At 43.1% G+C, this 18662-nt stretch overlaps 1 protein-coding gene across 1 annotated transcript; it reads right to left on the bottom strand.

Moving 5' to 3' along the window:
- Window positions 1-3240: 3240 nt before the first annotated feature.
- LOC103818810 (protein-glutamine gamma-glutamyltransferase 6-like) lies at window positions 3241-17781 on the bottom strand. Its single transcript, XM_009093208.4, has 13 exons — window positions 17614-17781; window positions 14737-14910; window positions 14150-14389; window positions 13513-13631; window positions 12189-12317; window positions 10832-11009; window positions 9264-9399; window positions 8777-8880; window positions 7758-8000; window positions 6905-7231; window positions 5626-5783; window positions 3858-3991; window positions 3241-3548 (listed from the first exon to the last, which is right to left on the bottom strand). Exons 1-13 carry the CDS (start codon window positions 17618-17620, stop codon window positions 3395-3397), a joined length of 2103 nt encoding a protein of 700 aa, XP_009091456.2. The 5' UTR covers window positions 17621-17781; the 3' UTR covers window positions 3241-3394.
- Between the last annotated feature and the right edge of the window lie 881 nt (window positions 17782-18662).

The raw sequence follows: 18662 nt of genomic DNA, 5'->3' as shown, positions 1-18662 counted from the left end.
AAATCTTCCAAAAAGCTCTGTTTTTACTGAGCACACATTGCTCAATGTCAATTATATCTGATTTTTGTGTGATGGCTGATTTGTGCCCTTTCAGTCCATGCAAATTGTAAACCAACTGTGCTCAAACTTCTGTCTGCATGGTCAATGTTCTTAAATGCTCCTTTGCAGTATATGTATAATTTTGAACCTCTAAATCAGAGTGGTTCAGCTACAAGGAGGTATTTATCCCATCATCACTGCCTTGTAACCACTGTGCATACACACAGTACCATCTCTTGGTCAAATTGGCAACTGCAAGTAGCATTTCCTGCAGAGGATTTCCTGCACTTCAGCTCTGAAAATACACCTACTTATTGTCCCTTTGAGTCTTTCTTGAGCTAAAAAAAATCATGGGGAAGGTTAACATCCAAAAGAGACTTCTGCTTGTAGTACTCAGGTGCTGGTACTGGCATTCCATCTGGTGAGGATGAGCCCCCTGTCCCCAGGCTGTCCCTACATCCAGGGCTGCCCCATCCCAGGTGCAGAACCCAGCACTTGCCTTTGTTAAATTTAGTTGGTTTTGTCACTTCTCTATCCACTGCATCCCTGACATGCTCCTAGAAATCTCAAGGAAAAGTAATCCATAAGATCCTTGTAAGTGTCTATCCTGCCTGGACAGTACTTTATTAACTTATGGTGAGTAGGAATACTTGTTTTACAGCTCCAAACATAAATCCATGAAAATTTTATTACCTTTAAAAATACAAGCTTAAACTGTTTTGTGAGTGAGCATCTTTAATAACTGGATCTCTCTCTGAATATAGTGAACAAAAATTATATACACCCTTTTATTTTGTCTACATTTCCAGCTTTGATGTGGCATACCCATGAATTAGATAGGAATTTTTATTTTGAGAGGAATTTCTTGTTGCTTTAGAGCAACCAGAAATGCTTACACTGTGCCTTGGGTTTTATCTTTGACAGTGAGCAGTGCCCTCCCCATTCAGTACAGGAGAGGACAGACCAAGAGGTAAAGCAGGGAGGCTTTGGTGGCAGAGCAATGTGATTTGAAAGCAGCAACTTTGGGTATTTCTGGTTGATTTTTTTTTTTTTTCTTTTAAATCTGAATCTATAAACTTAGAAGAATAGAATGATGGGGAGAAACATTCACTAGCCTGGAGGCTGATTTCAGTGTGTTTCAAGACCAATTCATGGTTATGAACGTGTCATATCAGTGAGTGCTCATTGGATTTTTTTGGAGTGGTCAGACTGGACTTAGGGCGGGCTGGGTCAGCCTCTTGGGCATGCTCTTATTTAAACTGCATATTTATAAAGGAAAATACTGACAATTAGCCATATTTTACTCCCCCAACTCCCACTGCCTCCTTACCAAGGGCTGTGTAAAGATTGTAGGTTTGACAAAAGCAGTTTAAATACTCCCTCGGGCACTTAGGTGTTTTTCTCTGTAATAATCATTAGCATAATTGAACAGTTGTCTGTGTCTCATGCAGGAAGAATGTGTTTCTCTGGCATGGCACTGGCCAGATCTGCATTTTCACACTCAAACTCAGCTGGGTGTGGTTGCTGAGGGCAGGTGAAAATGCTGACACCGTGAAAACCCAGAGTGTTGCAAAGCCTGGAACTTGGCTCAGGCTCTGCAGCGCGGGCTTCCCTTTGAACTGCAGCCTTCCTCTGCAGGTGGTTAATGAGGATGAGGTCATTCCAAGCTCCTGGGACAAACCCTGTCTGAAATAATTGCCTGGATTGTGTTTAAGAGGGGATACTGAAGGAATTTGAATGTTTTGGCTGTATTGTGTGTTAAATGTAATGTCAGTCTACATTCTTGTAAGATTTAATGAGATTCTCTGAAATACCATCAGTACCTCAAGGCCTTTTCTGAGGCTAGTGGAGGATTGTATACCCTGACTCTCCAAGATCCTGCAAGACTTAATTGATAGGTGCAAAGCTACCTATTCCCCTCTCCTTTGCCTGGAGAAATCTGGATTCCTGTGTGTATGTGTGTGTGTGTCCTTTTCAACCTTCATTCCAGTCTCTCTGGGCTGACTAGTTTTACCAAGCTTCCACATCCACTGTAACTATATGTGTGGGTGTTAAAATATTGTAATTGATGTAATAAAATAGGACTTTACATGTTTTGAAGGTTTTGCTGCCTTTAAATCAAAGAAATATTTAACTGAGTCCTCAGTTTAATCAGTGTCAGTTTGTGTGCATGGGACATTCTGGGGGGAGCTGCTCCTGCAGTGCTGGGCAGCACTGACTGTCAGGAGGAAAAAGTCAAATTGTCTCTTAGGAGCATTCAGCTCTTTGCTAGATTGGCTTGTTAACTTTGCAGGGAGTGAATGGACACATTAGGGATTTAGATATGGGTGGCACAATGATCATCATTCCCTCATGAATGATGATCTGCTTTCAGCAGCTTTGTGGTACAAGTAGGAGTGACTGTTAATTGTGAATTTTCATAGGTCTTTCTGATGTCCTGCTTTTTCTACTTTTTCATTTTTCCATAAGAAGAGAGTTCTGTTGTAGCACTGCCATATCTTATTGCTGTATTTTCCTTCTAGCAATAAGATGATAAATTTAATTCTAGAATTTAATTATGTCATCTGCTTGGATAGTACTTTGGCTAGTACTGAATAAAACATATTTAGTGGATGAAAGCCTGGAGAAGTGAAGGCTTCAGGGACATCTTATAGTTCCTTCCAGTGCCTGAAAGGGGCTTACAAGGAGGCTGGAGAGGGACTTTTCACAAGGATACAGGGAGATTGGACACAAGGGACTGGCCTTAAGCTGTAGGAGGGTAGGTTTAGATTGGATATTAGAAAGGAAATCTTCCCTGAGAGGCTGGTGAGGCCCTGGCACAGGGTGCCCAGAGAAGCTGTGGCTGCTCCATCCCTGTAAGAGTCAGGTTGGATGGGGCTCTGAGCAGCCTGGGCTAGTGGAAGATGTCCCTGCCCATGGCAGGCAGCTGAAACAAGATGAGCTCTAAGACTGCTTCCAACTCAAACCATTTTATTATTCTGTGGTAATTAAATTGCATTCCAGGAAGCTTATAAAACCAGTGATTTTAAATGATGTTCCTTGGAAATCCAGCTGCTATTATTGCTACAGGCTCTAATGCTGCAAACCATCACACTTGATCCTCTCCTCCAAGTTTAATTATCTAATGATTCCCACCAGTAATTGTATGTGTGAAGGCCCATAAGACATGCTAGAGAATGAGGTGACACTGTCTTTACAGTATAGTGTGGTTGGTACCTTTTTATTAATTTCTGTCCATATTACATCACTTTATTTTGGCTGAGTAAACTGAATTTCTGTGCTTCTAGTCATAAGAATGCAAGAACACTGCACCAACCTCATAAACAGGCAAAACTGAACTGTTGTGCAGGTTGTATCACTGAGTAGGAGCCACATGAAGCATCACAAACCCCTTAATGTCTGAAAAGTGGGTGCAAACCAAGTCCACCTGAAGCTGCCTGGTGCCACTCCTGTAAGGAATGATTTCAAATTCCACTGTTGAAGTCTCCATGGGGGCCATTCTTTCCACACTGAAAGAGAGAATTAAAGAGCATTTGTAAGTTAAAGCAGCTGAAAAATTCTTGCTAGGTATTCTTCTGAGTACCCAAATTTAAGGCTGTGTGCCATCTCTCCTCTCCCTGAGCATTCTGTAATTCAAATCTCGGCAGAAGTGGTGCAAAAACTCCATCTGCTGTATGGAGAGTACTGACATGGTGGCATTTTGTCCAAGGCTGGTGAAAATGAAAGTCATGAGGTTGACAGAATATTTTAAAAACCCCACTGGTCCTCCAGATTTCCCCCCAGAGTGAACAAGTGACCAGCCTGGAGGGTTTACGTACCAGATTTGGAGCTGCTCTTTGAGCAGGCCACTGCCCTCAGCTCTCAGGACACAGTCTGTCACCTCCTCAGACAGGGGGTTGGTAAATGTCACCTCCACATTGACAGGCTTGTGTACCACAGCTGCACCCAGGACCTACAGAGAGGAAACATTCTGCATCAGCCTTGTGTCTTCCTGATGCTTTTCTCCTTTCATTCCCATTGCAAACCACTCACCCTTGGGATCACCTGGGCAGAGGGAGCCAGGAATTAGCTCATGTGCATAGTTCTTCATGGGCAACAGAGCTCAGCCTTGAATGAGTGTGGCTAAGAAACAGCAAACTGCTGTAGAATCTGCCATTTAGTCCCTTTTTTAACTAGGTCAGTGCATGGTTTCATGTGTAACATGGTGCTCATCAGACTGAGAATACAAGCACTGGCATACATGGTTAACTACTGCAGGCACCTTAAATTAGCTTTAACTAGGCTAAATGAAAGGTTTGGGATTGGAGAGTGTGGGAGGTGTGAGACAGAGGTGAATTGTGGTGTCTCAGGGAAAAGAATGCAAATTAGCAAATAAACATATTCATTACCTTATTTTGGCTGAGATAATGTGGAATTGGTATATCTGGTGTATATTTGTAAATAATGTAATATTGGGTAACATCATTGAGAGGTCCATCAGCACAAAGGCATTTCTCTATTACTGTCTCCATGTTTATAGGGAAGTTTCAATCAACAGAAACATAAATGCTTCTTAACACTTGATCACTGAATTGAAGTCATTTAATTCAGGTGCCTGTCCTACATAAACTCTGTTATTTGCATGACACAGCACAGAGACTTTTACCAAAGTCTCACTAGAACTTGGTATTCAGAAATTGCCAGACTTGCAAAAAACCACCCTTCTTACTCCTGTGTGTGACCTTGCTTTTCTTGTCTGCTACTGACAGAGTGGTTTGGGACAGCTAATCTAGTCTGGAGGGCCTGGAGGACTCTGCACATTACCATGTTCCCTCTATGTTATTTACAGTAAGATGAGCAGATAGCATTTGATCCCATGAGTTATGCAGCATTTAAATCTGCTGTCCAAAACCAGTTCAGCTTGTTTATGTGGATGTGATGGGCCATGCAAAGCCTGGACTGTCCCTGGGCAAACATAGTGTAGGACCTTTCCTGTAGGCTAAGAACTGCGTTTTATTCATTGTACAACATTTGTCAAAAGTCAGTTAAAAGTGGAAAAAAGAGAAAGCCTCCAGTTGTAATTAATCATTTGGGAAGTGCTGCAGAAGGTGAAAAGTGACATTTATCATGACACAGTTAAAGAGCTTTCTTTGAATATTGGTAATAGAGAGACTCACAGTCTCAGCTGTTATCAGCTGGTCAGTGAAGGTGTCTTTGGTAAAAATCAGTTTTCCTAAATAAACTGCAAGATATTGATCAGACTTTTCTAACAGAAGGGGAGGTCTAAGAATAGAGGAGTTTTATTTCTCTGTCTGTTCTGCCTGTCCATCCTTAGGTAAACTTTAACTGTTGTAAGACTGAGAACTTTATCAGTGCCACATTAACAAGCACTGGCAAGAATACCCCAGCACAGCTTTGCCATGGAAAGATTTTCCTTTCTTTAGTGCATTTCATATCATTTGTATCATATGGCCTATTACTACAGCAACAAGATCAGGCATGATTTCACTTCCCATACTCCCTCCCATGAGGAATAGATGGGGTAGGAATTCCAGTTGCTGCTTCTCAGCACATCTGTCAAGGGTCACAGAGGGGACAAGCTTTTACCTTGATGGTGAGAAAAGGATCCTGGAGCACAATATCCTTCTCAACCAGAAGTGAGGCTCCCCGTTTGATCTGGCACACAGCAGTCACGAGGATCTTCCTGTCATCCATCAGAGAGTTTTTGTACTGGGAGTAGGAGATCTTGAAAGAAATCTCTTTCACTGTAATGGAAGCAAAAACAAAATTGCCCTCTCTTCTTTTTTCTGGGTATCAGCTATCTGTGAGATACCTGTGTTTTAAGGAGTAATTCTCTTACCACCCTGGGGCTGCACATTTGTGAGTGTTGACACCAACAGACAGGAATGATGCTCATGGGTGGCTTCTGCTTACATTTACATAAAGCACTAAATGATCAGGTACAGTTTGGTACCTGGACAGATCTGAGGATGGATGGATGGATGGATGGATGGATGGATGGATGGATGGATGGATGGATGGATGGATGGATGGATGGATGGATGGATGGATGGATGGATGGATGGATGGATGGATGGATGGATGGATGGATGGATGGATGGATGGATGGATGGATGGATGTGGCAATACCTGCTGGTGTTTTTGTTCATTTATCTGAAGCTGGGGTTTATTGCTCCTTCCTTGCAAAGAGGGCAGAGGTCAGAAGGTGGGTTGGTTGAGATGCCCTTGCAGAGGCAGCCGTTCAGCCTCTGCCTTGCACAATCAGAGTTCCTGTGCCAGTGAGGAAGGCAATGGAACTCAGTATAGTGAGAAAAAGAGTTCTGCTGGAGCTCTGGAATGAGTTCTAATGTGTCATGTATTAGTTTGAGAGGGTAGCTCTGTCCATCTGTGCTGCCTCTCATTTTTCAGCACTGTCCCTCTAAAAGCAGGGCAGAGACCTCTCTCTGCAGGTGGCACAGCTCTTCCTGCAGTTGGTGGTTTCTGTTGTGCTGCTGTGAAAGTTGTAGGCTTGTTTATTTTTAATCTGTCTTTGTGCTTTGCTTAGAGGGAGCCAGCATCTCACTATTCTCCAGCCTATGTCTCTTAATTGTTCTCTCTTAGCAAAAAAAGTCATAATATAGCACCAACAGTGGCTGTGCTGGGTCAGACAAAAGGTCACCTTGCTCAGTCTCCTTTTTGTCAGTGCCTGAAAGCAAATGCTGAAGACAGGGAAAATATGTGTCTTTCTTTTCCCCTGAAGGGTCTTGACCTACAACTGTTTACAGGTCATACACTTCATGAGCCATTCTTTATTTTCATGTGATCTGACCACAACCCAAAACTATGTCTTGTCCAGTAATAAAAGTTGTAATAAAATCAAAATTACCTTCTTCAGATCCAAGCTTAACAGACCTATGCAACTGCAAAATCTCTGCCTTGGGTCTTCTGGTGTAGAGAATGGCTGAAGCCTTCAGTTTAACCTTTATGTTCTTAAAATCTGAGATCAAGTTTTTGAGTGTCAGGGTAAGGAGGATGTCCTGGCCAACCACAGGAGATGCATCCAGGAGCAGCTTCCCTGAGATGCTGGGGGTTTGTGCAGGCTCTGCCCTTGAAAATCGTCCTCTGGATCTTGGAATTTTGCTTCTTTTCCCAGGTCTTTTCACACCAAGCAGCTTCAGTGCTTTCTTGTACACCTGCCTTTCTTTCAAGGATCCTGCATTGAAAGGTACCAAGGTCAGAATTCATGTACAGGGTCTGGTGCAGTGCAGCCATGGCTGATCTCAGACATTCAGGGAAGCTGAGAAGGGCAAAGACACTCAAGAGGAAAAAGTGAGGTCTAACCCTAATGTGAATTTTGGCACAAAAGCAAATGAATGTACCTGGCCATGAAGGCTGGAAAGTAAAACCTGCCACCAGCTGCAGGTGGCTGTTCATGGGCACCCCTTAGAAGTGTGGGCAGTAGAAAGGTAATTCTGGGAGAGCTCAGTTCTGAATAAGGTGGGGCAGCTGCCATCTCCTCTGAAACTGAGAAGGATGAAAAAAGCCCTTTTTGCAGAAATTCTCCCCAAACAGCTCTCCAGAACGGCTATTGTTTCAATTGAATCAATATCAGCAAGAGCCCTAAGACTTTGAAAATTCACAAAGAAGTAAAGAAGTTTAGTCAGTACTCAGTCCAAAAAGGCCTTAATTCTTTTCACATCTGATCATCAGTGGCAAAACCATTGTAATAAAGAATTTACCTTCTGGATATTTGTAATTAGCAGTGACATCCACACGGGAGTTGGTGCCCACTGCTTTGGTGCTGATAAATTTTCCAATCTTCCTGGTATCAGAATAAACTCTCTCTTTTCTTTTCTTGCTGTAGCGAATCCAAGTAACACAGTCAGCATTCACTGCAGCAAACACAAATGGGCTGTCATAATCCAGGTTCACATCCCCTTCCTTAATGGCTCTGGTGGAGGCAGGACCACACTGGTAGATGCCTGTATTAGAGAGGGAGAAGTTGAACAACATAAATCCTCGTGCTGACAGCAGGAGGGAGAGGCAGCCACTCCAAAGACACATTTGGGAGAAGTAAAACAACATAAATCCTCATGCTGACAGCAAGAGGGAGAGGCAGCCACTCCAAAGACACATTTGGGTCAAGTACACTGTTTTCATGTCTGTGTGATGTGGTAACAGCGTGCCCAGAGATTCCAGGTGTACTTTGTATCACAAGGTGGGGCTGCAGAGGAGGCTGGTGGGCAGAGCTAAAGCTTCTGGTGATGTGTGCCATGAGAAATGGTCTCACCCACCAAAGGCTGCATGCAAAGCTGTCAGGTGAAAGGAGAGGACTCAGAAGTACAGTCAGACTTGAGAGATGGGAATCAACAGGGCTGGGTGGGCATTGAGGAGAGCCAGGAACCTGAATTTGTTATTCCTGGTAGTGAGGGATTGTGTGATGTGAGGAGCTAAGACAAGCAGGGGTGAGATAAGTGAACTTAAGATGTGCTGGCTTTTGTGGAGGCAGAGAATTGAAATGAAAAAAGAAAGAATTGTTATGCTGGTCAGCAATCCAGAGGCTGACAGAAAAGATCCTTACTGGAGACTGATGTGGGTATTGCTTTTCTTGTGCACCCAAATTAATGCTACATCTACAGGGGATATATAGAAAAGAATTGTCCTGAAATTTTTGGTAATTTCAAATTTTAATTTTTTACTCCTGGTAATCTTTAGGAGTAACATTATCTACAGGTTTTTATATTTACAACAGTGTAACCTTTGCTTTTTTCCTGGGGTGTTGCATCCAGAACCTGCCATCCATCATAAAAAGAGCCAAGGTCTCTTCTAACGAACCAGCTTTCATTCCAGACATGGAAATTCCTGCAAGGGAGGTAGAATGCAGAATATCAGATTTGTACAATGCAAGAAATAATCCTAACTGAGTGAATGAAAACTCCACTGTGGAGAGAGCAGCTGCTGTACTCCTTTCACGAGTCCTCCTTCCCCTTTTTTGCCAGCTTTTTGTGTTATACCTCTGAGAAAGGTTGGGATGTCATGAAAAAGAAATATTAAAAGGAAAATACTTCATGTCAGAGTAAACAGTTCAATATTGGACATTCCTGAACAAAAAGCCAAAGGTCTGGTGTGGAGTTGTACATCACTGGGAGCATGAGGTGGGGGTTGTTTCTCAGGAGCATGATTATAGATATTTTAAATAGTGGGGAATATAGTGGAAGAAATATTAAAGAAATATGTATATTTACCACACACTGTCTTCACTCAAGTGCAGGTTGTTTCCAGACACATCAATGTACTTATCAATACTCAGATTTAGGTTCTTGTCATGGGCAGAGTTGAAGTTTGTAATAACACGAGTAGGTATTCCCAAGCATCTCAGTACTGCAATACAGAATGCCATAAAAGCTCTGTAAAGTGATTTTGCAGACATATAGAAAGTTTTCTTCCTGGTCACACAGTTTAGTGTATGTTTTCAGTGTTGAAACAAGCCCTCAGAAATTTCCCTCCAGCTATGATGCAAGTCACAGTCATTGTGCAAAATTGCTTAAAAGACACTTCCACTGACATGACATTCTTAGCTGTCATGTCCTTTTTAATAAGAGTTTGGTTCACCCATTTATTTTAATCTTTGATCCTTCATCCTCTTCTCTCTTCCATTTTCCCTCTGTTCCTTGTTTCTTTTTCCACTTACAGAGATACATCTCTCAATTTTCCTTTGTATTTTCCCCAGAGAGGTTCTTGTGTCTCAGAGCAGCTCTGACTGGACAATGCTAGGATGAAATTATTTTCCTGACTTGCAGCTCTCTCTACAGGTCCTCAGAATTGTGACTTGCTCTTGTCACTAGCAGGTAAGATACAGCAGTAGAAAACTGGCAGTGTGAGAAGATTGACTTAAAAGAGTGCTGGTTTTCTTTGAATCCTAGCTTTGAAACAGGAAACCTTGCCCCTTCCACCAGCCCAGCCTGGAAAAGTCCTTTGGTTTTTGTTTAATCACAAAGTTTTGTTTCTCACAAAAAACATTTTCTGGCATGCATTATTACAACCTGTAACCTGAAGGATTAACCCTTAATGCACGGAGAGCAGAGGTTCCTCACTCTCCCTGTCAGAGCTGAAACAGCTTGAACTGAATTGTCACAAAGTTCAGCCTGCAGAACTCGTAGTGAGCTGCTGTCAGAACCCAGGACATTCCTCTGGAGGACTGAAGACCCTGGCAAGGGGCTCAGAGACCTTGGCACAGAGTCAAAACCACCTGTGCCTTTGATTTTAGCTCATGAAAAAAGTTACCACCTTTGTGTGAAGATTTACAAGCCACAAGAGTTTGAGTAGAATGATAGTGAATCTGTCACAGGGTAAAAAAGTAGAATTTTGGGAATTTAGAATGGGGGTTCAAGAAGCAAGATGGAGGAATCTGGGTGTGTCCTGTCCTCCTTCTTCTTCTTGTCCTCCATCTTCTGATGGGATGGTGACACTTCTGGATTGGTTTAGAGTAGAGACAGACTGTCTAACATAGGTGATAGGTATTGGGAAATTATTGTAAATAAAGGACTCGTAGTTCTTAGTATAAAAAGCCAACACCACCCCAAGGGCAGGGACTGTGCCACAAACTGACCTGCCAGGCAGATCTCAGCAGGTCAGAGAAAGACTTTAATAGATAAGAGGAAATAAACAACCTTGAAAAGCAGAGCTGAGGAACCTCGACTTCTTTGGTTGTGGGGCTGGGATAAAAGACTCTTTAATACCTCGAGAGCCATTTCAAGCACAGCAAAGCCGAGCAGCCGCCTCTGTGGTGTCATTCCCACCTGTGGCAGCGTACCTGTGCAGGTGACTCCTGCAAAGACCCAGCACTGGCCGTAGCGCACGGGGCGGTAGCGGGCGCGGTGCCAGCGGCGCAGGATGCTCACGCTGCCGCTCCAGCGCAGGGGGTTCGTTCCTGAGCGGAACCGCCCGCTCCACTTCCCTTCCACCACTCCCTTCTCGTCGTTGCTGTTCACCTGGAAGAGTCCCTCTCGTGAGAGAGTGAAAGTATTTACAGGAAAAGAGAGAGGGAAATGGTTAGAGGTGACCCTGCGAGGGTAGCACTGCTCTCGTTAACCGGGTGGTGGGACAGAGTAATTGAATTTTAGATAAAGTTTTGTCTGCTCAAAGGCCACCACTGGACCAAACCCAGACCAGATTGTGGAATCTGGTGATTCAAAACTGCCTTGTTTTCAATGCAAGTTGTCCCAAATGTGCTGACTGACACCTGTTGACATTTCTGTTTCATCTATTGATCTCACCTCCCTGTATGTCATTACTCTGCTAGACTGTGCATTCGTGCTACTTCACATTCTCAAGGGATTTATGGAAGCCTTGAGAAATCCATCTTTTCTCTGAATGTGCATTTGTTGCAAATGTGCAGATAGTACTTACAGCTTGCCCAAACTTGTTAGATGTGGTTGCATATATTTGTGCACATCCATGGTAGAGCCCTGTTTAAGTGTGGTGGTACAGGATGCAGCAAGTTGTTTCTAATATTTTCCCTTAATTATTTGTAGTTAATAGTAATTTTGTATATCTGAGCAGAGTTATTTACTTTATGTTGAAGCTGAGAATGCCTAAAGTGAGTGCTGTACAAAAGGCTGAAAAATAGCAGTTATAAAGGAGGAATTTGCTAAGAAATGTGGTGAGGCAGGTATTACTTATAAAATAGAAAACTTTTCAGCTGCCTAGTTGTGCATTCATGTCTTTGTGAGGAGGAGTTGTAACTATTTGTTGCAGGAAATGGTAACAACCTCACTGAATTAATATCTCTTAAGTAAAGAATGCTAAATTCAGATATTAAATGCAGCTGAACCAGCACTGGTTTTCCAAAATATTTTGTGCTTCACTTGGTGTTTGAAAAACTTAGCAAGTGATTTCAGAATAGACAAAGGCTTTCCAAATTAGTGAAAAGATCTAATGGACTAAAAATCTGTCAGGAAAATACATGCAAGGTTCGATGTTCCTCATAAGTTCTTGGAAATGTTCCTTCAATCGTGAGCAAACTTTTGGGCAGAAGAATAAATCTCCATTTTACCTATTTTGTAGCTATTTTTTGCTTGGCTGCACCTATAAAACATTGAGGAGTCCATGCTGAATGGTGAGTGTGGGTTGGGGTTTTGTAGGTAGCTGTAAGTGCTGGATGACTTTACCGTGGCACTGATAACCCTGCTGACATAGACAGGGCTGTTCCTCTGGGACACATCCACAGCTGGGTCCTCACGGTGCTTCAGGCTCCGGTCCAGAACAGCCAGAGAGATATCCAGGATGTCCTCTTCAAACTGGAATCAAAACAAGCAATATGTTAAGGCTGATTTCATAAGCAAACCCAAGGATAAACTCCCCACTTGTTTTCCTTCTCCGAGCATGGGAGGAAGATGGGAATAGAGGAGTTTTCTGTACTGTTAGAGAAAATCAGGCCAAGAAGAAAGCATAACCATTGAGCTGCCAACTCTCCATAGTGTTTTAAAGATGTCTGAGCACAGTGTGGGGCTGTGGCCACTGGCACTCACGAGGACATTACGTGGCCTGGTGGCACAGACAAGACCACTGTGGGTTGGGCTCAGCAGGAGTCACAACCTCCCACATCCTGCCCTGCTCCTTCAGGCACCTCTCTGTTATGAAAGCTTTGCTCTCATGGGCTGCCTCCACCTCATATCAGGTGATCTGATCTGAAAGAAACCCACAAAAATAGTTATTGTGGATAAGGGTCACCAAGGCACTGCTTGGGGCCAGAGAATGCCCCAGTGCTTGGCTGGATGGATGTGGCCAGGCAAGGATGGCCCTTGACCTCTGAGACAGAAAGGAACTCTGGCCTTGCTCATTTATAAATGTAAAAGCAGCCACGGGATCAGGAGGATCAATAGAAATGCTCTCTGCAAATGCTGGTGCAGCTGGAGGGCATGAAGTGGCCAGGGATGGTCCTGGCTGGCCTGGGCAGTGGCAGGATGGCTGTGTGGCTGGAGGTGGGCTGTAGTTCTGACTGTCAGTCAGTGGTCACATTTGGAGGGCCAAACTGCTTTTCAGAAATTCCAACAGGAGCTGTTTCATTTGAGTACATTTGGGGTGTCCTTTTAGGGTCTTCTGCCCCATTCTGCCCCAATGCTGAACATTGCTGAATATTGCAAAAATATTTTCATGCACTGGCTTTGCAATACCCAATGATTTTCTTTGCTCTCTACAAGAGTCAAAAAACCCCAAATACAGTTTTACCAGTTTGTGTAACAGGCAAAAGAAAACTTTTGTCTAAAATTAGGCTTTGTTTCTTTTATTTCTGTATGAGCATATGCCACACAGGGAAATGATCCTGATGCTGCTGTCTGTAATGTAATGTAAATGAGATACATATTTGCAAGAAAATCTAAAGTGAGGAATATTGAACTCTTATCCTATGAGAGAATGATTTTTTTTCTCCTCAAGACCCTATTTACCCACTACTCTTATTTTGACAGTTCTGGAAAAGGTGGTGCTGTTTACCTGTCCATAGTTCCAAGCTTCTTCTTGAATGTCTTTCTCCACTCCCTGAAATATGATCCCACTGTCATTCAGGACATACTCCTGCCTCTCCTTTTCATCAGCCATGTAGACATCATCATCTGCAAGCAGAATGAGACATGATGGCTGGAAGGAAATGGTTTTGCTCTAACAGAAAATCTCAAATAGAGGGCAGTCCTAGGGATCAGATGAGACTGCCCATGCATTCAGGCTTAAGACTCTCTGCTACACCTCTGTAACCATTTAGAGAGTGAGTAAAATAAGCATAAAATTCCTTTCAGGGAAACTGACGGTGTTCCTGTCCCTGCAGTAAGCACAGGATGTATCTTACTGGTACTTGTTACTTGTTTCACAGCTGAATGCAGGACTCAGAGGAAAAATCAAAGGAAAAGAATTCTAGAATGAATATTTGCAATATTTACTCCCTTTGATTTCTTATCCTACAAGCAAGAGTCTGGGTCTTCAATGCCTTTCAACACTGAAAAAGGGACAAAAACTCGATCCTTGGTGTTGAGCAAAAAACCAACTTTCTGTAGCTGTGAGTGTCAGGCACAGACTTTACTGTGACAGCCAGGTTTCCTGGCTGAGACAACGAGTTATTTGGAGGTTCAGAGCATACCTGGGCACCAGGGATTGAAGAGCAGCACAAACTGGCCCAGGACTTTGGAGGAGAGCTTGTTCCCAGCAAGGATCTCGAGCTGGAGTTTGTATCGCCCGATGACGGCGTCGGCTGGGCTGAGGATGGAGAGGTTCAGGCAGCGAGGCTCACTGGGCTCTTGGGTTGCACTCCAGCCACTGGCACCCTCCTCAGAAAGGCCAAATATGGCCTTGGTCTGCTGGGATTCTGCTGGAGATGGTCCTGCCAGAGGGAGTGGATGAGCTGGGGACGGTGGTTTGTGGGAGGTAGGGGTGAGTTATGTGATGGAGATAACATGCAGTGCTGCAGGGATGTCCTTAGGAGCAGAGATACAGCCTTGGTGTGGAAATGAGGATGGCTCCTGCCTTCCTTTGAATTATTCACTGTCTCTTGCCTTAAGGTGTAAATCAAACTTTAAAATGGAAACTCCTGAGCCTAAAAGGGCCAGGAATCCTGAGTGGAACAGGGCAAACCTTAATGTTTCAAGAATGAGCCACGTAGACCTTAAGGCACAAGTATTTTGGAGCAGGAATAGCCTGGATATGAGATGACTGCCATGGGGAGATTACCTGTGCTTGCAATAAAGGTGAAGTTGTCCCAAGATTCCACTGTTGTTTTGAAGTTCAGAGAGATGTTGAAGGGCTGCCCCCTCCTCAAGATGAGTTCTGTGCTGCTGTAATCAGAGGTGTGGTGTGCAGCTTTATTTAGTTTGGATTGCCAGTTGACTTTTCCTATTTTTATGGCTAGAAAGACACAAGATATGTTAATTTAAAACATTTTCCTTCAGACTTGAACACCTTTTTAATTGTGTCTAATGTACTAATTTTATTATATTTATATATAGCTGGCATTATGTGCTATAGGAACAAAGAAAAATCCATTGTTATTAAAAATTGAAAAAAGGCCAGGGAGTTAGACAAACAGCTAAAAGATGAACCTATTTCTGTAGGGTTTTTTCAGAAAGAGAAAAAAATATTCCAAAATTCAGAGAATTCATTTTTAATTTAAACAAAAAATCAAAATCTTTTGTGTTTAGGTAAGACTTTGTTAAAGTCTGAAGAGACTGTTCTGTTCCTCATCTTCCTGCCCTTTTTCTGTGGTGATATCTAGTTCCCATCACGTTTCACAGATTTACAGAAAGAAGTATTAAAACTCTCATCAGGAAATGCAAGGCTGGTTCTGGAAACCCTGCTGACAATGATGGCTAGGAGGTTGGTATCTTCAGTGTGGAGCTTGCTCGTTATCTTCTCATGTATCTTGTATCTAAATTAATTTACAGTCTTGTAGCTTGAAGCTGGGTGTTAATTCACACTCTGCTGGAGAAAGATTACAAGCAGAGGAGTGGCATATCTCGAGGCAGTGCTATGGCTTGCTCTATTGTATCATGATAGGTTGCCCAATGTTGAAAATGGGGCACTGAAGCTCAGATTACAAAAGCTTCAAGCTTTCTCTTTCCTTGATAAATTAAAAAATTCCCACAACAACAAACAAAGGCAGAGTAGAAAAATGGAGCTTTCCCTATGGAAACAGGTGTTTGGGAAGTGCCCTTTCCCAGTATGATATTCCAGAGGAGTTTCAGGTGACGAAAACCTCCTGCTCTGAGTAAGAACTTGTTAACCCTGTGCAGAATAATGCTGCTGTAAGCATTTCCATCATTTCACTGAACCAAGAAAGGGGCTCATGCCTGAGAGAATCTATAGGCTTCTACTATAATAATAGGGTGAGATTTCAGTTTTCTGCTGCATTTGCAGCACAAAGTCATATTCTGTGAAGGCTTGATAAAGGTGCAATTGTACTAATTTTTCTGCTTTTTTGGAAGAAATGTGCATTTCTTAGGCAGAAAAGGCCTGGAGCAAGTGACTTTCCTTTAGTCTGTGAGCATAAGCATGTGTGAGTGTTTTCAGTTAAGGGTCTTGCTTCAGATGTGTCACCTGGAGACCAAAATTCCATTGGCAGGAATGTGATGTTTGAGTCACATGGTGTGAAATGCCTGGAAAGCATGTTGCTTGCATCATCACTTCATTTTCCTGCCTTAAACACGTTTAATTGAACAGGACCCATGGAAAGCATCATTCCTAATATCAAGTCCTCTAATTTAAGGGTGACTTAGAAGGTGTTTCTGAAGGGCACTTGGAGTCAAGGTTTGCAAGGAGTCAGTTTGCCTTGCTGCACTTTATCCATGTGTATCCTGGGTGCCCAGGCTCTGCAGGGCAGGGAGCACCACGGGTTGAGCTGGGCAGGGATGCAGGAAACTGAGAGCATTTTGCACATTTGTAAATAAAAATGTCATGCATGGAGGATTTAATGGCAACCCATGATATTAGTGAGGCTCTGATGCTACAGGACCTAACAGAGCTGCTAAAGACTGTCAGAGTGGAATGTCACAGGCAAGGACAAGATGTCCATCAGAGGAAGAGGGGAAGTGAGCAGAAGCAGGAAAGATAAAGAAGGCAGTGACTAGCATTGGTTGGTTCTAACAATTTACTGCATCAATAGTTTGATGTGCCTTGTGAAGCTCATGGCTACACAGGCATTTCCAGAGAAAATGTGCAGGAGATCAGAAAGAAAAGTTCCATATATGTGCCAAGAGCACAGTAAAGCTCGATGCCAGTCATTTCTCCATGTAAATCTCAAATTTATCCTTGTTGTGATTATCACAGTTTCAATTTCAATCTTATAATTTCTTTTTCCTCTTTCAGTGCCTTTGAGGAAAGCTTATTTTCTGTAATTCTTTCAGTGTACAGTTGGCCAAAAACGTGTTTGGGTGTCCATGCTGTAATGGACAGGCATTGGGAGCATGCTCAGAAGGAAAAGCCTGGTGGTCACTGCTGAAGATGCTGACCATGGTGCACACAGGGTTCTCTTTGCCTTTGACTGAAAGCTGAAGCTCTACCAGGAAATCCTGTTTGGGCTAAGCTGTGGAGTCTGTGTGTGAGTATTCCATGGTGCACGTGTCTGACTCGAGATCTTTACAGTCAGCATCAGAGTGAGCACTGAGAGTGCAATCCCAGACAGACAAACAGCACTGGGCTGGCAGAGCCCCTCTTGGGAGCCCAGAGCCCACCAAGGGACCTGGCTGAGGCCAGTCTCCATTTCACCTTAGAGCCTGGGATTTCCATGTAGCAGTTTGATGCCCCCATCACTAGCCAATAGTTAATAAGGTGGCTGCAAAAGCACTGAATAGAGCAGTTAATTGATAGGATAGAAAAATATTTTCTTACTCTACTTTTTTGTGTTACTGGAAAAAAAAAAACAGGTTCAAGACTCATGATAATGAAAGAAAAAAGAAAATAATTTCCAATAGAAAAAACAATAAATACACTTAACCTAAAAAAGCAAGGTTCCCGAGAGAGCAGCTAGATGTAAATTATCTTGTTTTCTCAGCAAATATTGCTCATCTGGATTGGAAGAGGGATGTCTGGAGCCATCAGGCTGGATGAACTTACCGGCCATAGGGAATCCTTCTTCTTTTCCACCCTCGTGTGTAGCTCAAGGTACAGTTACAAAAGAGTGCAAGAACATCCTACATCCTCTTCCAGCAGCACTGTAATGAAAGGCTCAGGACTGGACTTGGCTACCTAGGCTGGAGTTTATACAAGCTGGGTGTGACCTGTGGTTGGTAGCTACTGTTTTTGTAGTGATATCCTACGTGAGCATCCACTGATGACTGCTTTAATTGCACAATCTTGAATCCAATTATCCTTATGTAAAACTGCTGCAGGACTGAGGAAAGACAAGAATCAGTATTCTGGCATTTTAGAGAGGAAAGCACCCAAAATTGGGTCTAATGAAGGAAATACTATCTTAACTAGACAGAAGCAACTTAATGGTTTGGTTTGTGTCATTTTAGGTTTTTGGGGACTGTATGTGCAGAGGGCAAGTGTAGACTAATATACCCATGGTACAGCACAGCTGTGTGGGACAAGGAGTAATCCAAGTAGATTTATAGTAATTAGTGTTACTGCCAATAGTTTCCCCACCCCCCCCTTTTTTTTAAGTACATGAATCTGAAAATCTTCCATATTACTGCATATAATTCCTTCTGTCTTTCCCACAACATTATTGTAATAATGCTTCATTCTCATTACCTGTTTCTGACATGATTATAATCTGCATAATATAATCTGCATTTCTTCTGTAAGGAGAAACACTTCCCAGGGAGGGAGCATTGTTGTGCCAGTCAGCTGTGACTGGGGACTTGGTTAAGTAAAGAGAAGTCTTTAATGGCTGCCTCTGCTTCTAATAATTTTTCTTTGTAGTTTGGTGCTCATCACACATGCACGTAGCTTCTCTGTAGCTGTTTGGCATGGCAAGGTTGGTTGGGCCCTGGAGGAAGCTGCAGAGCTGCTCTTCTGGTGTGAGCCCTGCCCACTGTAATTACAGCACTCTGCTCCTGCAGCTCCCTCCTGCCCTCTCCTCCCTCATCCTGTGCAACAGCTTATCTGAAATCATGCCCTGCCAATTTGTCCCAAGAGTGGGTTGCAGACTGCTCTGG

The sequence above is a fragment of the Serinus canaria genome, chromosome 20 (assembly GCF_022539315.1).
Source record: "Serinus canaria isolate serCan28SL12 chromosome 20, serCan2020, whole genome shotgun sequence".
Taxonomy (NCBI): domain Eukaryota; kingdom Metazoa; phylum Chordata; class Aves; order Passeriformes; family Fringillidae; genus Serinus; species Serinus canaria.
Note: the sequence above shows the minus strand (reverse complement) of the source record. Positions and strands in the feature narration are given on the sequence as shown.

Bases quoted from the DNA above. Each gene is read 5' to 3' on its own strand.
- LOC103818810 (XM_009093208.4), bottom strand. The intron at 11,010-12,188 runs GTAAAGTCATCC...GGACTCTTCCAG, and splicing joins GCAGGGTTATCAGTGCCACG to GTGAACAGCAACGACGAGAA. The intron at 5,784-6,904 runs GTAATTTTGATT...CTTCCATTACAG, and splicing joins TAAGCTTGGATCTGAAGAAG to TGAAAGAGATTTCTTTCAAG.